General features: G+C 41.8%; 1 protein-coding gene across 1 annotated transcript in view; it reads left to right on the top strand.

Annotated features, from left to right (window-relative positions):
- The first annotated feature begins 3037 nt into the window (after positions 1 to 3037).
- LOC117206071 overlaps positions 3038 to 20098 on the top strand; it is a 115153-nt gene continuing 98092 nt past the window's right edge. The window contains 1 exon segment of the mRNA XM_033445070.1: positions 3038 to 3250. Within this exon segment, the coding sequence (XP_033300961.1) occupies positions 3241 to 3250 (10 nt within the window). The 5' untranslated portion in view covers positions 3038 to 3240.

Raw genomic sequence — 20098 nt, 5'->3', positions numbered from 1 at the left:
AAATGAACGTGTGCCCCCACGAACCCGTTACCCACACTATTCCCCGGCGAACTCGAGCTCCCTATCGTATAAAGTACAAGGTGTGCTTCTAAGGTGTATCTGAGATCAAGAGATTCTACTTGAAAGATAAAGCGATACGTTGTACTCTTGGTTCTTTCTTTTCTTTTTTTTAATTTGCAGTTCGATTAAGCCTTAGAGGTTGAGATTTTATCTGATGAGAATTCTGTTCTGAAGCTGTCATTCGTAGCGATCGCAAGCAATAATTTTTTTACTATTTATCTTCGATCATAATTATTTAATTATATCTAATTTGGTATTATTGGCTTTTAAAGTACAAATAAAAATGTATTTTGATGTGAAATTTCACGCGCGGTAACATTATCATGATTTCCTTTAATAGATTCGCTATTGTATTGGCGCATATATCGCGTCCATTCGATTCGACTTTAGATTCGACAGAAACGAAATAGTACGCGCTGTGTTAGAAGAAATATTATTATGTAGAATAAAGGTCTTTCTGGTGAAAAAATTACGAGTGAGAGGTAGCTATATAACGTATAGCATTTAAGGGTTAAAAACAAGACCAGATGGTTTACTTTCCCGCAAATTTCAATTGCTCTGCGTGAAACCATGAATCACCGTTAACGTAATCGCTGGCAGGTTGCGCAACATTGTTTCGACCGAGGCAACCACAAATAACGCGATCTTGAGAAAACAAAAGCTTTACCCTTTTTAATCAGGCAAAAGATCGCTCGATATCACAGGGAGGATCGTTGGTTGGATTCACGGAAGCCGAGATCTCCCTCGACCGGGATCTCATGGATCGTTGCTCGATGCTTTAAAAGATTGCATCGTGCCTCACGGATCGTTGCTTCGATCCGCGGAAGGAAAAATCCATGGGATCCGGGGATCTTGCCGGGAATCGTCTACCAGCCCATGGAACAACAGTTAATACACAACTTGTATTATGCAGGTGTACACACACACACACGCACACACGTATAGTCGGTGGAGGCAGGAAGGACTAAAAAACCGGGGACTGAATCGCTTCGAGGATATCGGCAAAAAAAGCTCATTTGGTATTTCGTTGGCTAAAACGTTCGCAAATATTTGCAGTGTAATTATTGAAGGAGCACATCGATCCGTGCGAAGATGTGGTTTCGCACTTTCTTGCCTTGTTCGTGGACCTCTCCTTCTGTGATTGCTAAACGCTTCGCGTGACAAATTTCTTGTTACGTCAGAAAACAGAAATGTAAGTACCTATATATATATATATATGGTGTTTCATAATAATCGGATTTTACTATGAAATGACTGTTTATTTGTAGGTTCTAACTGACGATTTGATCGATTTATCGACTATACGCGAGGGTTCAGCGGGTAGATAATATAGTGCGTATATAATCATTCTCTAGTAAAAAAAATATATATATATACATACTTGTACTACTTTTCTATCGAACTCCCGATATATCGCAGTAATTTATTTCAGCTGAATTCAAACGCGATAAATCCTGAAGACGTTACATCTCTCGAGCGTTCTATCTACGCTTCCTATCGCAACTTTGACAATTATCATGAATCAAGTCTCGTATCCTGTGTACGCCTTCACGGTTAACGAAGGCGGGAAAATGTCTTTTTTCGCATTTCCGCAGAGCCCCATTCCGTGAAATCACTTGCAGTGTCGTCAAACGAGATCACGAAGTCTGGTTACACGCGACTCTAATGACACCGTGTAGCCGGGCTAGAGTACATCGGTGTCGCTGAACCCCGGCGCCTCGAGGCACTTCACAGGCGGAGGCCACGGAGAAGAATCCACGGACGTGCACCTCTATACTTTGCACCATTACGCTTAATCTACGACCTGCCTTTGCATCGTGTCGATTCATAGAGGTACGCCGACGTAGAAACGAACGTCACCAACCAACACGGCTCGTCCGATGTCCCTCCGTTGATTTGTGATCTCGTGACCGGAAGAAAAACCCCACGAACACGTGGTACATCGCGCGCATTGCGCCACAGGAACCAGTAGGTACTCGAGGAATTTCAAAGCTATGTTAGCTCTGGCGAATCTTATGTAAATCGAAGAAGCGTGTGCTCGCCCGTCGCTTTCTCACCTTTCCTTCTGAATTATGCATCAGCAAACGGTTCAACTAGCACGACTATGTGAGTCGGCAGCCATCACAAATCGATGAGTGCCGTCAAGGTTATTTAACCATTCTAAGTCGATGTCTAAGTAAAATTATATGTACGATCGAAGGAGATGGCCATTTTCGACGGGATGAGGTATGCGAGGTGCATGTCGATTCTCGCGTCTGTAGATGTAAGTAAAACGTGGTCAAACGTGAGTTATGTAAATAACTCTACCCACTGTACAGGTGTATATATATATATAAATATATATATAGAAAATTGTTCTTCGTTAAATGGCAAGGTTCCACAATTTTGTTCAATTAATTTTTTCTTCTTACTCACGACACGGGTGGAACGCGATCAACCTTGAGGAACGTAACGGAGCAAAGCCTCCGTGAAATTCCAAGGTACTGGAGTGGCGTGTCTGGTCCCGATTGACCTCTAGGAAAAGGATCATCTGTCCTCTAAGACGCTTAACCCAGAGCCTAGCTCTCGAGGAGTTTCGCGGAGGCATTCTCACACGAGCGCGAGGTAGATTGGTTGCAAGCGTTGAGCACTTGGAGTTGGCGCGTAGACCGACTCAACGTGCAGTTCTATATAGCTGTCGAGCCCCGTGGAAGCGCGTCGGAACGGGTAGGAGCGATCGGATTGTTCCAGGTGAGAGACAGAGAGGAATCGAAGAGCGTGCAGGTGAGGGCAAAGGGAAGGGAGGCAAAAGAAGAAGGAGGAGAAGGAACGAGAGAGGCGAGAGAGGAGTTTGTAGAAGGAAAAGGAGAGGAGGGAGAGCCTGTGAAAAGAGAGAGGCCGATCGAGCAAAGAGAAGGACCGTTGGCCAATGAGACACCAGGCCGGTGATGACGTCGTCGTTGTCTCACGTCCAAGTCTCACCAAAAGTCTTCGCAAGCCGCTAGTTCGTCCGCGGTCTCCCGACTGGACGAAGAGTTCGTCCTTTTCACGAACTTAATCACCGACAAGGTGGTTTTTATTTATTTATTTATTTTATTTTATTTTATTTTTATTTCGTATCGTGGACCGACCAGTGAAACAAGCCAACATTGGACTACGGATACACGGAAGGATCGTGGCTGAAGGAGGCTGCTGTCAGCCATGGGGACGGGTAAGTTGCTGCACGGTGGTCCACCCTGGGTACCGTCTGCTTCAAGGATTCAACTGCTGCCCCGATATGCCCGTTGCTTCGCTCAATTTTAACGATTCCATCTGGATTACCTGGTCGTTCTTGTTTCTCCCCCATTAATCCGCTACTCTCTCCAGCGATCGTATCTGATCCTTTTTCCTTCTCTCTTTTCGATCCGGTGAACACGGCGCTGGTCCGCCACTCGCCGGACATTATCGATATTCAGCGATGGTTTCTCCTTTCATTTTAATATTCCTGGTCCTTTTCGCGATCGCGAGATCCACAGAAAGTATTAATTTTAGTTGATAAAATAGAGACGACCGGTAGAATAGATAGTTCTCGATCGCTGGACCCGACGCTGAACGGCTTTGGCCTCTTCTAAAGTCAAGGTCACTCCGTAGGAATATTCGCGAGTGATTATATCGGATCATCGTCTATCGTAGATCGTTTGAAAGTCGTGTACCTTTCAAGGATACTTCGAAAAGCAAGATAATTAACGTTACTGCCATCAAACGTTCTTGCGGTTTGTTCTCCAAAATGGACGTCCTTTATTCTTGCTCATCGATAAAAATATAACTTCACGAAGAATATTCGCTGTTCCTTTTCTATCTTGATCCTGAAAACTACAAGTCTCCTGGTCTTGAAACAATTACGAATTCTCGAAGAAGGACGTGGAAAGTCTGTGCTGTTTCTCGATCTTCCGCGTAAAAGTATAACACTTTTGCCGATGCGGCATCACTTTCATCTCGTGTCCTTTCGACCGAGAATACGATACGTCGTATCGGTGGAATCATCCCGGTAAGATCGTCGATCGATCCGTTACAGTTTTCTCCAATCTGATCCTTCGTACGTAACGTATTAAAATATAAAAAGTATACGAAACGAAGACAGAGGTATTTGGTGAAAACGATTGTGCAGGTGCTGTCGAATGCAGTTATGTCAGAGCGCACGATAGTTTCGACCTTTGGTACATCCTTTAGGGAGATGGTGTCAAGGATGTGCGCGAGGTGTGCGCACCATCGGATCAGAAATTATGCGACTACCTGGGCGTAACGTGAACCGGTTGCTTTTCTTTTTTTCTGCGCGTTAAAATAAAACCTCCATTTTCGTTTTCCCGTCACGTATTCGTGCCTCGTCCATTGCACTTTCTTCGTTCCTCCACGCGTACGGTTTCGTGCGTATTTGGCGATCGTTTCGTACGATCGCATCTTCGTGATTTATTTTTTTCATACGTTCGACCGATTACTTCCGGTTTCGTCACCGTACCCATGTTAACGGCTTTCGAAAGTACACGTAGTAACAATCGCGGCAACGTTGAAAATCTGGACCAACCACGTTGCAAATTTTCTTTCTAAACTAGTTCTACGTTTACTCGTTTCGCGATTACTTGCGACACGATTCGCTGGAATCCTCTTCCCCGAAAGGATCGACCAGTGGAAGACTGGTCCGTCTTGGAAATTGAATTCGACCGAGTCGAATCATCCACCGCTATTATCTAACCCGCTGAAGCCTCCGCTGTTAACCTTGAATCTCTCCCATGATCTCGAGTAGCCAAGTGGACGGCTGAACAAAGTGATCCAGAGATCTAAGTCGCTCTAATAAAATCGATCGACAAAAATTCGACAGTTCATCTCTTAAGAAAGAGATACAGAGGAAATGAAAGAGTAACATCCAGAGTTGTTTAATAATGAAGATTTCGTTCCCACGAAGGTAACGTAGCCCCGATGAGATCTAGTCAAAAAGTGTCGAATCTTAACTGAAACGTTCAATTCCATTAGATGGATGTAACGTGGTCGTACTAGGTTTCATAAAATTTCAAGAAATTCAAATAAAATCTACCTGCAGCGAATCATCGTCGAAAAGAATGTAACGAAAGAAAGCAGTGTATATATATATATATATCATTCTATCGAATGTTTCTCTCCCGAATTTCGTTCTCATTTCGAAAGAATGAGGTTCGAAGTTTCACGAACGCCGAACCGGAGCTATTTCCATCCGATTCGTGTAAGAAAGGACGACATTATCGAGGGGCGTTTCGCGTTCGCGTTCCAAGGTATCTGTATCGACGATCGATCCACTCGAGGCAACTTGGAGTACGCTCGAGTGTACGTGATACCTGAGGTGCAGTGAATTCGAGCAGACACTTTCTGTGACAAGTATATACATGGTAGAAGTTTGCTGGCTCGGATCCGGTTTTGCGGCGGGAGTGCGTGCTTTCACCGGTTCGCTTCGAAATCGACGAGATGTGCAAAAAGGATCCTAGGATGATGATGATTAAGCGGCGAAAACGGGTCGCGAGTGCCGCCAAGATGATGCTGTGAGTGAGTGAGCAGTTTCGGAAAACGCGAGGACGAAAGAAAAAGGAAGAATACCGCGAGACAGTGAAGGACTTAGTGTGGATCCTTTGGTGGCGTCCTTTGCGGACCTCGGACGGTCGTCATCGTCTCCGGATGTAACGCAAGTACCTATTTTTAACAGCGACCACCTGCTGACGCCATTACGTAAATTCTGTTGGCAATATAAAAATAATCATGAACGAGGGAATTAAGACATTAAATTGTAGTAATAATCGCGATTAAGGGAATTACAATGATAAATGGCAAAAATAGCGTCAACATTTACATACGTGACTCGGTATAAAGTTCTCTAATGGACAGTTTTATATCCTTGGATCGTTCTTTTTTAAGGATTGCGTAGGGTGTCTAAAGATGGTAAATTTGTAAAAATAGTATCAAGATCTCGAAGTGGTTTTTGAAGTCTCTTCATAGATTTTTTTATATTCTTGAATCACGTTTTCTTTTAAGGGTTCTATAGGGGTTTAAAAACAATGATTTTTTAAATCAGATAGAATTTCTTGTACTTTTCACGGAGGATCGAAAAAATGGAACGAGAAAGAATACATCTGTTCTCTTTGGTGAATTGGTTTTTTGGGCAATCTTTTTTGCCGATGTATTATCGAATAAATAAGAAACATTGGATAATCGCATGGAATCATTTGGTGACGGTTCAAGGCCGCGAAGAAGCATGACACCGATTCCTAACCGCAGATGAAGGTCACCGTCTCCGACCTCATTTTTTCTCAAAATCACATCCGAAAACCTTGCATACATAAAAAAATCGACCATCGAAAAGAAATTTTATTCTCACTCGATCTCGATCTCACTCGATTCTGTCGGCATACTTTCGTCGTGTCAAAAATAGAACTTAAAAAAAAAAAAAAAAAAATCGGTGACCTTAAAGCGTACGTAGAAAAAAAAGAATAAACATATCGTTTTTTCTTTCGTCAGACTCGATACAAAAAATCGGAACAACTTTCGCTCCATTGCCTCACAAAATCGTTAATTTAAGCGTTACTTGAAAAATCACTCGGTACAAATAGGAGAACGATGACGAGTAAAGCGTGAATTCATGTGTCGTAGAAGAGCACCGTGCCGATGATTGGTCAGGCTATTTGTTCGCTTAAGTTCCAGTAGGATTCATCGTTCTAGGCAGAACTCTAGAACCTATTTTCATAGAACGACGCCTAACCGATCTTTGGCATGACACGAACCGGGAGGAGGCTCCATTATCTTGCAAATGCATTCCGAATACATTACGCGATCATTCGTTTCTGGCCCGCGCTCGCTAGCACGCTCTTGCGACTAAAATCGATTATACCGGTGTTCGTTTCCTGGAATTCCTCGGGTTGCGCGCCCGTAGCGAAACAGCATTCAAAAGGAAAGATGTACAATGAAGCCGTGCAGACCGGTACTTTAGCGTTCTACGCGTCGATTCGCGGCCATTAAAACGTGACCGTGCAAACGCGAGCAACATTTTGCTCGTTCATCGGTATTATCTTGGTCAAAGAAAAAAAGACAAGGAGCGAGAAGAATCGACGAATCAGATAGAGTTTTCGAAAGCGAGAGTTTGATTTATGGCATGATTTACGCGATGCTTTGCTTTATGCTTATTCGTCTTGTTCGAACGAGTTGTCGGTATTACGTGATTAGTGATTGAAGTTACTGCGAAAACGTGCATGCTACTACGAATTATGTATTTATTCTTTTCTGTGTCTATTATCGTCCGGTTAACTCGTAACGCTTTGAAAATCTTGAGAACGCCGCGTCAAGTAGTATTATTTTTTAATTTCGAAGAGAATCTCTTAGTTGGATTAAGGTTGAACATAGAGAAAGTCGGACAAGTATTCTTCGTACGATGCAGCTTTTTACTTACTACGCTAATAGCTACGAGTTGTTCGGGAAATTCGTAGCTCTTCTGAGAATCGATATATAAGCTTCTACCGCGTATTTAACGAAATATGGTAAAAAAGGAAATTTCAAATAATTCGATACTCGAAGTGGTATATATTCGTTAAATAAGTCATTTGCACGCTTTGATCGATAAAATTTCAATTCCATGGAAAATCGACAAAAGCGTAATTGTATATTCTTGCACACTTAATTTTTCCATCAGCGTACAAACATCCGTAATCTACCAATAACAATGCTTAGCAACACTGACCATTCTCTTATGTCATCGATCGAACCACTCGCTGCGATCGACAGCGAAAGGCATTGTCGAGGTCACGGTGCACGGGTTTGTCATTTTCCCGGTCACGACTCGAAACCCATGGAAATTGGAGCAAATGCGTGGGTATTACCGTGGGTCGACCGTGCGTTACTCAATCGTTACGATCTTGACGACGTACGCTCTAAATAAGATCGGATAAATGCACGAGAGATGTGCCGTTTACATTGTTACATGCGACTATTATTTCCACCCAGACGTTATCATAAAGGTGCGTGATGTTGATGTCGATTAATTTTGATTGTATCGACACGAACATCGACAGACACGTTGTACGAACATCGTATAGATCTTTTAAAGATCACAGATTATTCGCAAGAATAATCCTTCTGACTATCTCTCTGTGATGTTTTCATTCTGAAGATTCTTACGTCTGATAGAATTAGAAAAAAGAATCGTAAGAACCTGAAGATTCTTGCATTTGAAATTAGAATTTCACAAGGTTGGCACATTGCTCGAAACGATGGGAATGGTTGAATGAATGCTTGGAATCGCTACGTTTCATCTCGTTCGAGCTTCGTTGGACCGAGGAATGATCAGCTCGAATATTCTTGTGCGAATTACGCGAATGAAATGCTGTAAACAGAAGAGTATGTAACGGTATACACGTCTATTCAGAGAAACTCTTACATTCGAGTGGAAGTAGCGAAACCAGAAGACGGCGAAAACTTTCCTTGGAAATCGTTTCGTTCGTGAAAGGCTTAAATATCGTGAAAATCATCCGGAACGATTAGGTTTTGTGAGTCGTGCACGCACAGCAAAGGGTAAAAGTCGCGTGGAAATTTTCGTACGTCACCTGTGACCCCGTTTGAACTTAGCGTTGACAGACAGCACACGGTTGCGTAATCGAGAATGTGTATCGCACGCAAAGCGCCCGTTTCAGACGCGCTTTTGCTTGGCGCATCCGCCGTCTCTGCTGGAAATAATTAATAAGCACAACATGGAGCCATCCTTGGCAGCGTTTAATTATTCGACTACACCCGCTTGGGAACGTTCACGACCGCGCATTTAACTCGATAGCCATTGTTAATTTTCTACGTTGTTCGGGAAACGCTGGATTTTAGAGAATCGGATGAACAAAATTGGACATCGAACGATGTCGATAAATTTCCCAATTTAAATACGTTAAATTGTTAACGTTAAACGTTAAATATTAAATTTATCAATTAACCTTTAAATTTCTTAAATTACCTTAAATTTATCAATTTATTATTATTATTATTTATTATCACGCACCAACACATTTATAATTTACATTTGACAAATTTACGGATAACGTATTTTACACAATGGCAATTTTTGATATTACATTTACGTATTAGCGTTGTTGATACGTTCATCAATTTCCTATTTGCATGGAAAATTTGTATATCACGTTTATTCGTTATAGACGTCGATATGAGTTTTCCATAATGGAAATTATTCATATCAAATTCGTTCCTCGTAGCTGGCGAATAAGCGAGGATGCCGTTTTCGGTTCCCACGTATAAAAGCCTGGGTGGAACACGGACGAGGAGATAGGAAGTGGATAAGCAACAGGGAAATCTAGATTTCCACGTGTCTTGGTATATTCGTGTGAAAATTTCTCGATAATTAAGGAAGTGCAATTAAGCCCTCTTCATCGGAACTTGGTCTTACTTCAGCTGGTAATTTTGTGTCGCATGACACGGCATCGTTACTATACCCGGAATCGTTTCTGTCGTCCTTTCTTCTTTCCATTCGTCTCATAGAGAGGCTACGTAACAAGAAATTCAAGCCTTTACGATCACGAAAAGCAAAGTTTCTGTCGGGTGTTCCTGTAACGTTGTTCTTCATGAAAGCGGCACATATTCCACAACGGAGTTAAGGTCGTTGCAGGGGATATTAAATTCGCCAGTTTCTGTTTTGTCCGACCTGTATAAGCGAGTTTAATTCAATCGCATGCAGTGATGGAGGAAAAAAAGAACGAAGCGTCTATCTGGTGTAATGAGGCAAAGCGTACGCGTTAGCTACGCATAAGACTAGAGCAGAGATCGGAGCACACTCTTTTTGCCAGCGTGCCTCTGAAGATGAAAAGTTATGAAAACGCTCGGCGAACCAGCTCCTGTATAATCTTTGCATATTTATGAGTTTCGTAAGTAATATTTAACTTCGACTTCATTCAATTATGCAGACCCTTGGGCAGTTTCCTCGGCCCAATTGCATCTTTGCCGCGCTTCTCTACTTACGAATGCAAGAGCACGTTTCGGATCGCTGATTGCGACGATCAACGCTATCATCTTTCGCAGGAAATTCGATTTTCCCCGCTCAAGAATATCCCGTGTTTTTGAAAATACTACGTGCAACGAGATTGGATGAAATAACCGATTTAGGGGACAGACGAAGCGTAAAAGTAATTGAAAGGTTCGAAATAAAAAGGATCCTTGTCAAGTTAATCTTGCTTCTGTGGATATTAGGCTAAAATCGTTGGTAAAGATTGACAAATCGATCCGGATGGCTACTTTCTATCGGAAGATATATTATTTCAAAGATGTTCATTAGTTTAATTAAATCATGCGCGTCCCGGGCCGGTTGCTGGGCCACACGAAAATCACTAGTCGGCTACCGTATAATAAATACGAGCATGCGTGAGAACGATAGAATGTTAGAGTGAAACGATGATGATTAACTGGTCGATCGGTTAGACCGGTATCCACGTCAAGCAACGCGAAAGTGGCGAGGTGCGGTCGTCCATTGCCGATTATAGGCATCCTTCGTTTCTGAGACGCCACTCGTTCTTTCTCTCTTTCCTCTTCGTTGAGTCGATGGTCTACGAGAGAGAAAGGAAGAGAGAGTGTATCCGTTATAGCCAGTTGTTGGGACGAATGTAAGCTCGTGTTCGAGAGTAAATTTTGTCTGTGTGTGAACGTCGAATCTTTCTCCCGTCTTCAGGTTTTCCCCTCATGGATCTTTCTGGTCACGAATGAGTACATCTCGCGACCTTCTGCATCGCATGCCCGCAGGTATCATTCCGGGACACAGGGGGAGAGAAGGTGAAGAACGTTGGTGTACATTAGACCGCATCCTCCGGATCGAATCGTTAATTTTCAAAGGATTCACCTTATAATTTATAGCACCTCCCCCTCGAACATCTCGCGAATATTCTCATGAGAAATTTATAAATGGCCGTTTGAACGTGAGTCTGCCCGGAGGAAAAGGGAAAAATTAGGATTCCCTGGCCCTTTCTTTTTATCAACCCCGGTTGCAAACTTTCATAATTTATATCTCAGTTTTATATCGTCGTCGTTCTACTTTTGAACCAACGTTTGAAGAAACTCTTTTGTATAAAATATATCAGTAACGATTATTCTACGTTCTTCTCGAATTTAAGAATCTTTTAACGATAGAAGACAAGAAACGAAAGAACGCGTTTAACGAAGTTAAATTCCGTCCAATTGAAACCTCGAAATTAATTAGATTTTACGCAAAACCGTCAGATTTGTAGATCAGAAACTGGTTTAGATGTCTGTGATTCTAGAAACGTTATTAAACATCGATAATTATACAATTACAGGAAGAAATCTAATTCAAAGAAAATACTGGATACCCACAGTTATGTAGAAATATGATTTTCTCGTGTACTTAATTAACCATATTAAGAAAAACCGTGGGAGAAGAAGAGAAACAAGCAACCGGTATCCATGCTTCTGGATATATTTTCCTCGTCTCTCTCTCCCTTCTTCTTTCTTTTTCTTTTCCTGCCCTCGATGCTGCGTATTCTACTAGCTCGTATATCGCGCTCCTCGGAAGCAGAATATTCTTCGACCTTTCGCGGCCACCAAGTGTAGGCGCCATTACTTGCCTCCGGATCTCCCTTCTCCCTTCTTCCTCTTCGTAGTCTTCTTCTTCTTCTTCTTCTTTCTCCTTTTCTGCTCATCCTTCGCCTCTTCTTCTTCTTCTACTTCTATAACTACTCGCGCCGTTTTTCCTTTTTCTTCTTATCTCGTCGGTCTCTACGAGTCAAGGACCGTTCTCAAGGAGGTCGCTCTTTTTAACCAGGCGTGTAGCTGTGGTACACGTTTTCCTTTGTCTCCGGGAATCGCTTTCGTATCACCGCTGTTACGTTGCCCAGACGTTTCCGTTTGCGTCGCTTCAATTTCTTGCTTCGACTTTAGGTAACTTCTCTTTGGTTGCAAAGAGGCATTCAAAGAACGCCACAGTGGAAAAAAGGTTAAAAATAGAAGAAGTTTCTACTTAAAATTCAGGATGCTACACCGTTTGTTTGCTTTACACCGCATAGTTTGCTCCGCAAATTTTCCGTCGTTCGTGAAGATATTTTAAGGAAACTTTCTTCTCATCACGGAGAAAACTGAAAAGTGTTTTGATCGAACTTTCGATTCGGAATTTTCTACCGTTTGTTCTATACGCAGTGTCGAAAATTCTTCTTGCTTTCTAAGCGATTATAATACCATTTATGCCCAAAACTTCAGGGAATTTTTCTTCAAACACAGAGAACACCGACAGAGGAAGTGAAATAAAAAATGAAACAAGTTTCAATTTCATTTTCAATTGGAAACCTTTTAACGTCTCTAGCGTATCGTTCGGGAAATTTTTCCTGCACTAAAATATCACATACCTAAAACTCTTTAAGTATGCACAGCACACGCAAAGCTTTACCTCCGTTTTTAACGATCACGCTTCCTTCTCGTACTTCGTACTTGAATACCAATTTTGGTAAATTATCGTAATATCCAATGCAGACTTTACCTATCATTAGGTATCTCTAAGAAAAAAAGGAGAGCACAACGCAGAACTATACTTAGCGACCAATTTTAGTTAGCTCTTAACGTTTTTCATGGCTTGGAGCAATCGATTCTTACTGAATAACCCCGTGGGTCAGGATGTCATGGTCATTGGCTCTGCAGGACGGAGATATCATCACGTACCTCGAAGCAAAGTGGTTCGTAATCGAGGAACACCTGTAAAGCAACGATATACGGCTAAGTTAATAGCCCGAGTAAATTTAATCATATCGATTCCTCAAGTTCCTCTTCCTTGTTCGCTTGCCACGCCGTTAAGAACATCCGATCGCGAGGTTCTTGGTAACGATTACGCGGATGGCACGTCTGTAAGTGTCACTTTTGCTTTTCTCAGTGCCTCTGAAAACTAGTTTGTCACGTTTCTTTCGAACGCACCGAAGCGTTCCACTAACTCGCCGATCTGGATTATTGCGATTGCTACTTCTTCCAGTTCTATCATTCCTTTCGAATCTTCTTCGCGCCACGTACAGCACCGTGCAAAAGTCTCGGACCACCTACGATAGCGACCTATAGATGGCAAATATTTTGTCATACTACTTAACCAGGAGGAAATACTTGTACGCGATGCTATGTATAGAAACGAATTTTTAGGTATTCCCGTCATAATGCCATTGGTTTGCGGTTTCTCTCGATTCATGATCTTCTTAGAAGTACTTGAATAAGTGAAATAAATATGAAAATGAAATCGTAAAGTAGGGAATAAATTGATAAGATAAATATCGTAGGCCTGTGATTTAGAATTTGAAAGTTTCATATGAAATAAGACAAGACTTGCGAAATTTCACTTGTCTTATTATCAGTCATAGGATCTTTCTCATTTTATACAAGAATATTTATCGATATTGCCAGCTTGTAAAGTTTCACCACTAGCATCGGCTTAATTGTGCAAAAAATTTCCTTCTGTCGAAGGAATAAAATAAGGGCACGCAAGGTATTATATCAACGTTTCTTAGTATATCGTCAATAATTTATTTCATTCATAAAAAAGAGAAGTTTCCGTTTATTGGGTGGTCTTAGAGATTATTGTGTTGATCTACGGTTCGTACCAAGAATTACGAGCGTAATTATGAATACGATTCCTGGTATTGGTACTATTCCTGGACGGTCGATTCGTTCAAACGTAATAGATGAATACGTTAAGTGGGAAATACGGTTCTTTAATTGCATTTTCACGGCGTAAAAACGAATCTACCGATGATCAGCTGGTTTCTAAATGTATGCGCCGAATTTGCATACAAATAGTAGGTTTCTGCAGGCCGAGCGTACCTGACGCACGACTAATTTCTAGCTGGCCGTTTGCTTAACTGTAAAACAGCGTCACGTCTGTTTACAAATTTGTGACGGCGGCGGTTACCCGAAAGCTCGTCGGCGAACCTGCAAGTGCAACGAAGTTCTAAGATTCCGTGTTCTCGTCTTGCATCACGCTAAGAAAGAATGTTGGAGGAAAGGAGTTATGGGTATGATCACCGGTGTATGCAAAACGTGAACCGATTTTTACCGTTGCAGCGACGAGTCTTCTAACCGCTAATGAAATTACAAACGATTGCATGAAAAGAAAAAAAGAAAAAAAAAAAGAAAGAAATGTGCAAGGGGAAACGAACGAACGCGTTACGTAAATTATATTAGCAGAGCAAATGTTGGAATATTGAAACGAGGATGTGGTTCTCTCTGTTCGGCAAATAAAGTATTCCTCCTTTGACGACGATACAGCGGAAAGACAGCAAACCTATATGCATCGACAAGAAAAGCAATAAGAAGCGTTTGCGTGGTTTCCTTAATTGCTGTTGTACATCTTAGGCTTAATTAACCAGCAAATAGCTTGGTTAAAATTAAACCTACGCATCGACAGAAAAAGAATGACGCATAGATATATAAGAAATTCATTCGGATAAAAATAAGGCTGAATAACAGCATTATGACTAAACATAATTTATGTAATTTCTACTTCCTCGACAATGGTCAGTCAGAGCATCATCGTTCGATGTTGCTGAAAAGGTAATAGGAATAGAAATAGCGCAGCAGAGCTTGCCGTAGGTACAGCTAACCCTTGTGTGTCTTCTATGTACCACTAATAAAATTTCAGCATCGCTCGGTTGCCGGAAGACGTTAACAGAAGCCTCAATCATCGTCATGGAGTGTCTCGAGTACGCGAAGCCTTCGAGCGTGCTTGTTTATGCCACGATTGATTGTTTAGGATAAGCAGCAGTGATGAATGTCCACGAGAAACGGCAACAAGCTCTATCCGAGTCTGTGGCCCGGCACAATTTCCACTAATAATAATTCTCGCGAGTCGTCTAACACGTTCGCGATCGCAGACTAAGCAGAGGACTCGACCTTTCCACCTTTTAACGGTTACGATGCAATTATTCGAGCTTCGAGATGGCAGTGTCAAAAGGTCGCGGCGTAAATTACTTTTCGAGCTCTCTTCCGCGGTTCCGTTACGCGAACGCGTGTACTTACATACACATACGCGCACGGTGATTACGTAGATGATTTTATTATTTCATTGAGCGCCGGTGACTCTAATAACGAGAGTCATTACGCGACGTGATGTTTCCTTTCGCCGTGTTTCTCGCGTTGTGCTTCAGGAAACTCTGCCTTTTCCTTATGCTGACTTCTTGGCTGACCTTGCGGTTTCACCGACGTTTCTTATTTTTTCCGTCATCTGGATGGAATTTGAGAAAAACCCGGGAGAATTTAAAATTGCAAATTTCACGGAAACAAATAAACAGAGATATATCGAAGGTTTTGCTCCGGGATTCTCTAGTTTCGTGGATGGTCTTCTGTAACTATGTGGCAAGTGTAGCCAATCGATGTGGTAACGCTATATAGGTGTATAAAACGAATCAAAGATGGCGATCGAGATTGCGTATATACATTTTAAGATTGCGAAAGATTCTATAGAATTTTCACGAACAAGCTGCACGTTTCTATGATTACATAATGTTTAGCGAATTTCGAAATTTGCGACACGTAAAGTTAGGTAAAGTGGATACATGAATCGGTTCTGGGAACCAACTGTCCCTAATTCTATGCTAAATGCTCATTCAGAGCTGCAGGAAACGAATCGATCGAAGATAGCTGGTGGATAATTCCCGTTTATCCGGTAATCTGTTTCCCGTTTCGACGAGGTGCGTCCTACAATGAAAAAATGGCCAGCGGCGCGAGAAACGTTAGAACGGTGAATTTTCGCAACGATCAATTTGTCCGGTTTAACAATCGGCAACACGTGTTAGACGGCGATCAGGAAAATTGCTGTAATTTTACCGTTTTGCAGTAGTCATCCAGGCGTGCGTACGCGCTTCGTCCAAACCGATAATAACGCAGCCGTTTTCTGCGCCAGTCGTACACCTTAAGTGGTCCATCGAGCCACGATACGAGTTATTATCCGCCAATTTCTGTTTCGTCCTCATCATTGTTCGCGTGTAATTCCTTTGAGTAATTTTAATTTGCGAGTCATTCTTGTCAAGTCGTTCGTCATTTCGACAAGGAACACGCACAAAACAGCACAGAGAACGTGAATAATAACCTTTCGATATTTCCTCTTCGCTTAAACATTTTCCCTATCTCGTTTCCCGGAATAACTTTCAATTGACTTATCGAGAAAGTTTCGTCGCGACATGAAAGAAAACGGTACGATATGAGAGTAAAAGTGGATAAGAGGAAAGATTTTATTTCAACCAGATCGAAAGAGCACTCTGGTATTACGCGATAATGAATCTCAGCGAGTGTGTTATGCGAATAACCGGTGACACGTTCTCGTAGCGTGCGCCTTAAGTGGTCGCGACCGGAGAGTTCAATGCTTGCAACAGACAGTGCGCGCTCGGTAGCTACGAGTTCTATAGCAATCGCGCCGATTACAATCGTGTCACCAGTCTTTCCATATTTAGGGAAAGCATCCGTTAAGTTATTCCACACCACGTGGAAATATCCTCGAGTAATTCTCTTACGAGGCAAGCGAACCAACGTTAATAAAAGATGCGTTACTTCGATCAAATCCTTGCACTCTGCAAATACATGCTATAAAGATGTTTAAACTTCCATGAATATCGAATCGATCATCCAATTTATCATACACATTTATCAGTCTTTTATGCGGTAGATTCCCACGGATCGAACAACCAGAACGTCTTACCGTTAGGTAGAAGAGATACACGTTGGTGGGAAAAAAAAGCGCGACTCATGGGAGAAAATAGTTACGTTTAATAGGACGATAACATGATCGTCACGTAATGTCGAATAACTCGTTGATTAAAGCAAACGAAAGATTAGAGGTAGAATAATCGTTTTTACGATATAATCGAACCATCAACCATAACGTCTCCATCGTGGACAGAAAGTTTTATCGCGAGGATGCTTAAAACTGCTTACGACGTCGATAATTGGTATTTTACACCGCTTCGGTAATTAGCGTTCCTCGAGCTGGCTATCGTTAAACAACTTTCATGCCTGATAAGCTCGAGGGTTATGTGCTGGTGGGTTCTTTCATCACGGTTTGTCTCTCTCTCTCTCTCTCTCTTTTTCTCTCGTACCGATCGACCGTTTGAAATGGCTTCGTTTGCACGTATTATTCAAGAAGCATTGTGGATCGTCTATAAGAAGCTTACGATGAATGATTTTGTTTCGACTGTATCCGTGGATCGACTTCGGAACACCAAGCTAGAAAATTACTGCTTATCTTTATTAATTGCAGTTTGATACAGATCTTACTATCCCGTGAAGAATCAGAGTGTGAAGTTCTCTTCTCTTCATGAATTAACATCGTATACGAACGTAGAGGATATATACTAGCGTTACTTCATACAATACCACCTTGGCCATCATCAAGCTAATATATAGGTAATAGGCACTTGTGATGGCAAAACAGTCACACGTAATTTATCGCCTATTAGAAATTTTTGAGGATCGTATCCTTCATTTGTTTGGTATTTACACGTGTACATATGTATGTACAATATACAATTAAATTATTGTAGTATCATACAAGATAGCATCGTTGGATAGTTACTATCTGTAAGTCATAGACCACACGTACTAAGTGTTTAGTGATTTATCTACGGATGAAACTGCTACTAAAACGTGAAAAACGGCTACCTAAGAAAATGTATCCTTCGAGAAACTAACTTCGTTACAAGTCAGTCTCGTCTTTTCCCTTTTTTACGAGTGCGCAATAAAATAAATCGCATTTTTCACACGATAATTTAAACATTCGACTAACTTCGAGTCACATGCATGCAGTATATTCGATTCTCGAATCGAGGCCAGAGAGACGAGCCTTGGCTCTCATTCGCACGTCTTCGCGCAACACATACCATCTGGTTTTCCCTCGTTTTTCTCACGTCCTACGCTCTTCGTTCAGCCGCGTTCCTTTCAATCGCGACGCAACGCATTTATTCATCGATCTTCGGCGTCATCGCCTTGTACGTGCCAAAAATGGTACTCCGTTCGATGAACGTGACGCATTATCTTCTCGTTCACGTTTCACCAAGTCTATGATGTAATTTACGACTGGCTGTGAGATTTCTATCGAGCGATACGATAGGTATCGAGTTGTTTATACGAAGCTAGATCCAAAGGAAAGGCGGACCTCCGGGAAATGTAGTTAAAGTAATTGTTGGAGGCGGGTTGAACGCACCGAGGAGAATTTCGATCGCTCCGGGACGTCGACGCGCGGGTGTTGTACGCGGAACCGTACGCTTCGACTATCATCGCGGAGCTCGAAGGATGCTCGCGTTACGAGGACCTTTACTGTTAGGCACCGCTTTACGACGCCAGGCGTCTCTTTCAGTGGATCGTAACAACACGGGCCAGCGCGAAATCCGTGGAAAACGTAACGGTATTGACAACGCGCGTACGCTTCGCGGCTCGACGCTCCTCCTCCGAGTAACTTTATTTGTACCATTCCACCGAGCTGTGACGCGTAGATCGTTGTTTCGTTTCGAAGAGTACTCAGTTCCGTGCTCAATTTTCTGTTCCCATTCTGAAAGTTCGTGGAAAGGAAAAACACGATCCTTGCAATCGAATTGGGGCCAGTTGTAATATTTAACAAGTTGACTGTCACTGTAGTTATCGGTGAACGATGGTAATAAATATTTTAGAATGATTAAATTGACGTAAATCTTATCGACGAAAAAGTTTCCAATAACCAATTTCGAATGACGCGTACTTGGATGATGTTGCCAGATAAAAAATGCGTAAATAAAATATGATATTTTGCAAAAACATTAATAGCGCGGTATATCTTAATCTATTCTCTTTGTTGTTCTTCTCGAGTATCTATGATCGGAAATGGATGTTATAAAAATATAAATTAGTTTTTAAATACTTGATCTTAGCGTCCATTATAATTTTACTACTTCTCGCGTACGAGTACGTTTCACGCCTCTTACGAATAAAATATTCCGCAAAAGAAGATATCTGAAGAGATACAAAGCTTCTGATTGCAACGGTAATACGTTCAATTCTAAAAGTTGCGACTTAAAAGTAGTTGGATTCGTAATCGTCTGAGTTTTTACGCGTTTTAGCGTGAAAACGCAAGATGGTTCGTATCCTCCAGGCTCAAGGTTGCTGATGGTGATTTAATTCGCTGGAAATAACGGGGAGATAAACGTCTCATTAGCATTCGGCTGGTGACGCAAGCCATATGTTAAACAATGGCCGTGCGAGTTTCAGTTCGTGGCCGCTTTCCACGTTCCGGTGTTGGGCTTTCGTGGATAGCGAAAACAAAACCACGTCCCTCGACGATGCCTCGTCTTCAGCTGCTGGACGGAATTGTTCGTTACCTCTCTGCTACTTCCTGAGACCTCGCTCGCATACGAATGAGCAACGTTCCGTTGCGCCTCGTGGCGGATTCGACGGAAAAAAAAGAAAGAAGCGATGATTGATCGGACGTTTCCTTTGTGTAAAGGCATAATTTTGCGGCGAGGTGTTGTAAAATACAGTCATCGAGTAAATTTAACAGCTAGAAAGGTCGTAAATGGACTGCAGGAAACTATATACATTAGATACAACGTAGGAAATTGAACTGGCAGAGATTTAGAAAGAAAGACTTTAATTTCGCATGATGGTTACTAGTGTATAGTTACATGTAAGTCGTACAGAAGCCCTAATGATCGACCTCGTACGCCGACAAGTACGAAAGAGTAAGGATGTTGTTAGATTATTATTTTTTAAATTCACTATCAGTTATACTGTCTTATTTTAATAAATAAACTCGTGGAAGTATGCCATATCCTTTTTGCAGACGTGGAATCGTGCATGAAGGTAACACAACATTAAGTTCATCATGCATCGAGGTAATGAAATTGAGAGACTTAGAAAAAGTGGAGTTAATCGGTTTGACTTCTGAGAAACTCGTATAAAATACAACGACCGTATACGTGTATTACATTTCTCACACGCGATTAACATTCATAAATACGTTAAAAAATTTTTAACGAGCGCAACTGAGAAATAGAAATTCTTATCTTCTCCTGGTGTTTTAATA

The sequence above is a fragment of the Bombus bifarius genome, unplaced genomic scaffold (genome assembly GCF_011952205.1).
Source record: "Bombus bifarius isolate JDL3187 unplaced genomic scaffold, Bbif_JDL3187 scf7180000007996, whole genome shotgun sequence".
Taxonomy (NCBI): Eukaryota; Metazoa; Arthropoda; class Insecta; order Hymenoptera; family Apidae; genus Bombus; species Bombus bifarius.
Note: the sequence above shows the minus strand (reverse complement) of the source record. Positions and strands in the feature narration are given on the sequence as shown.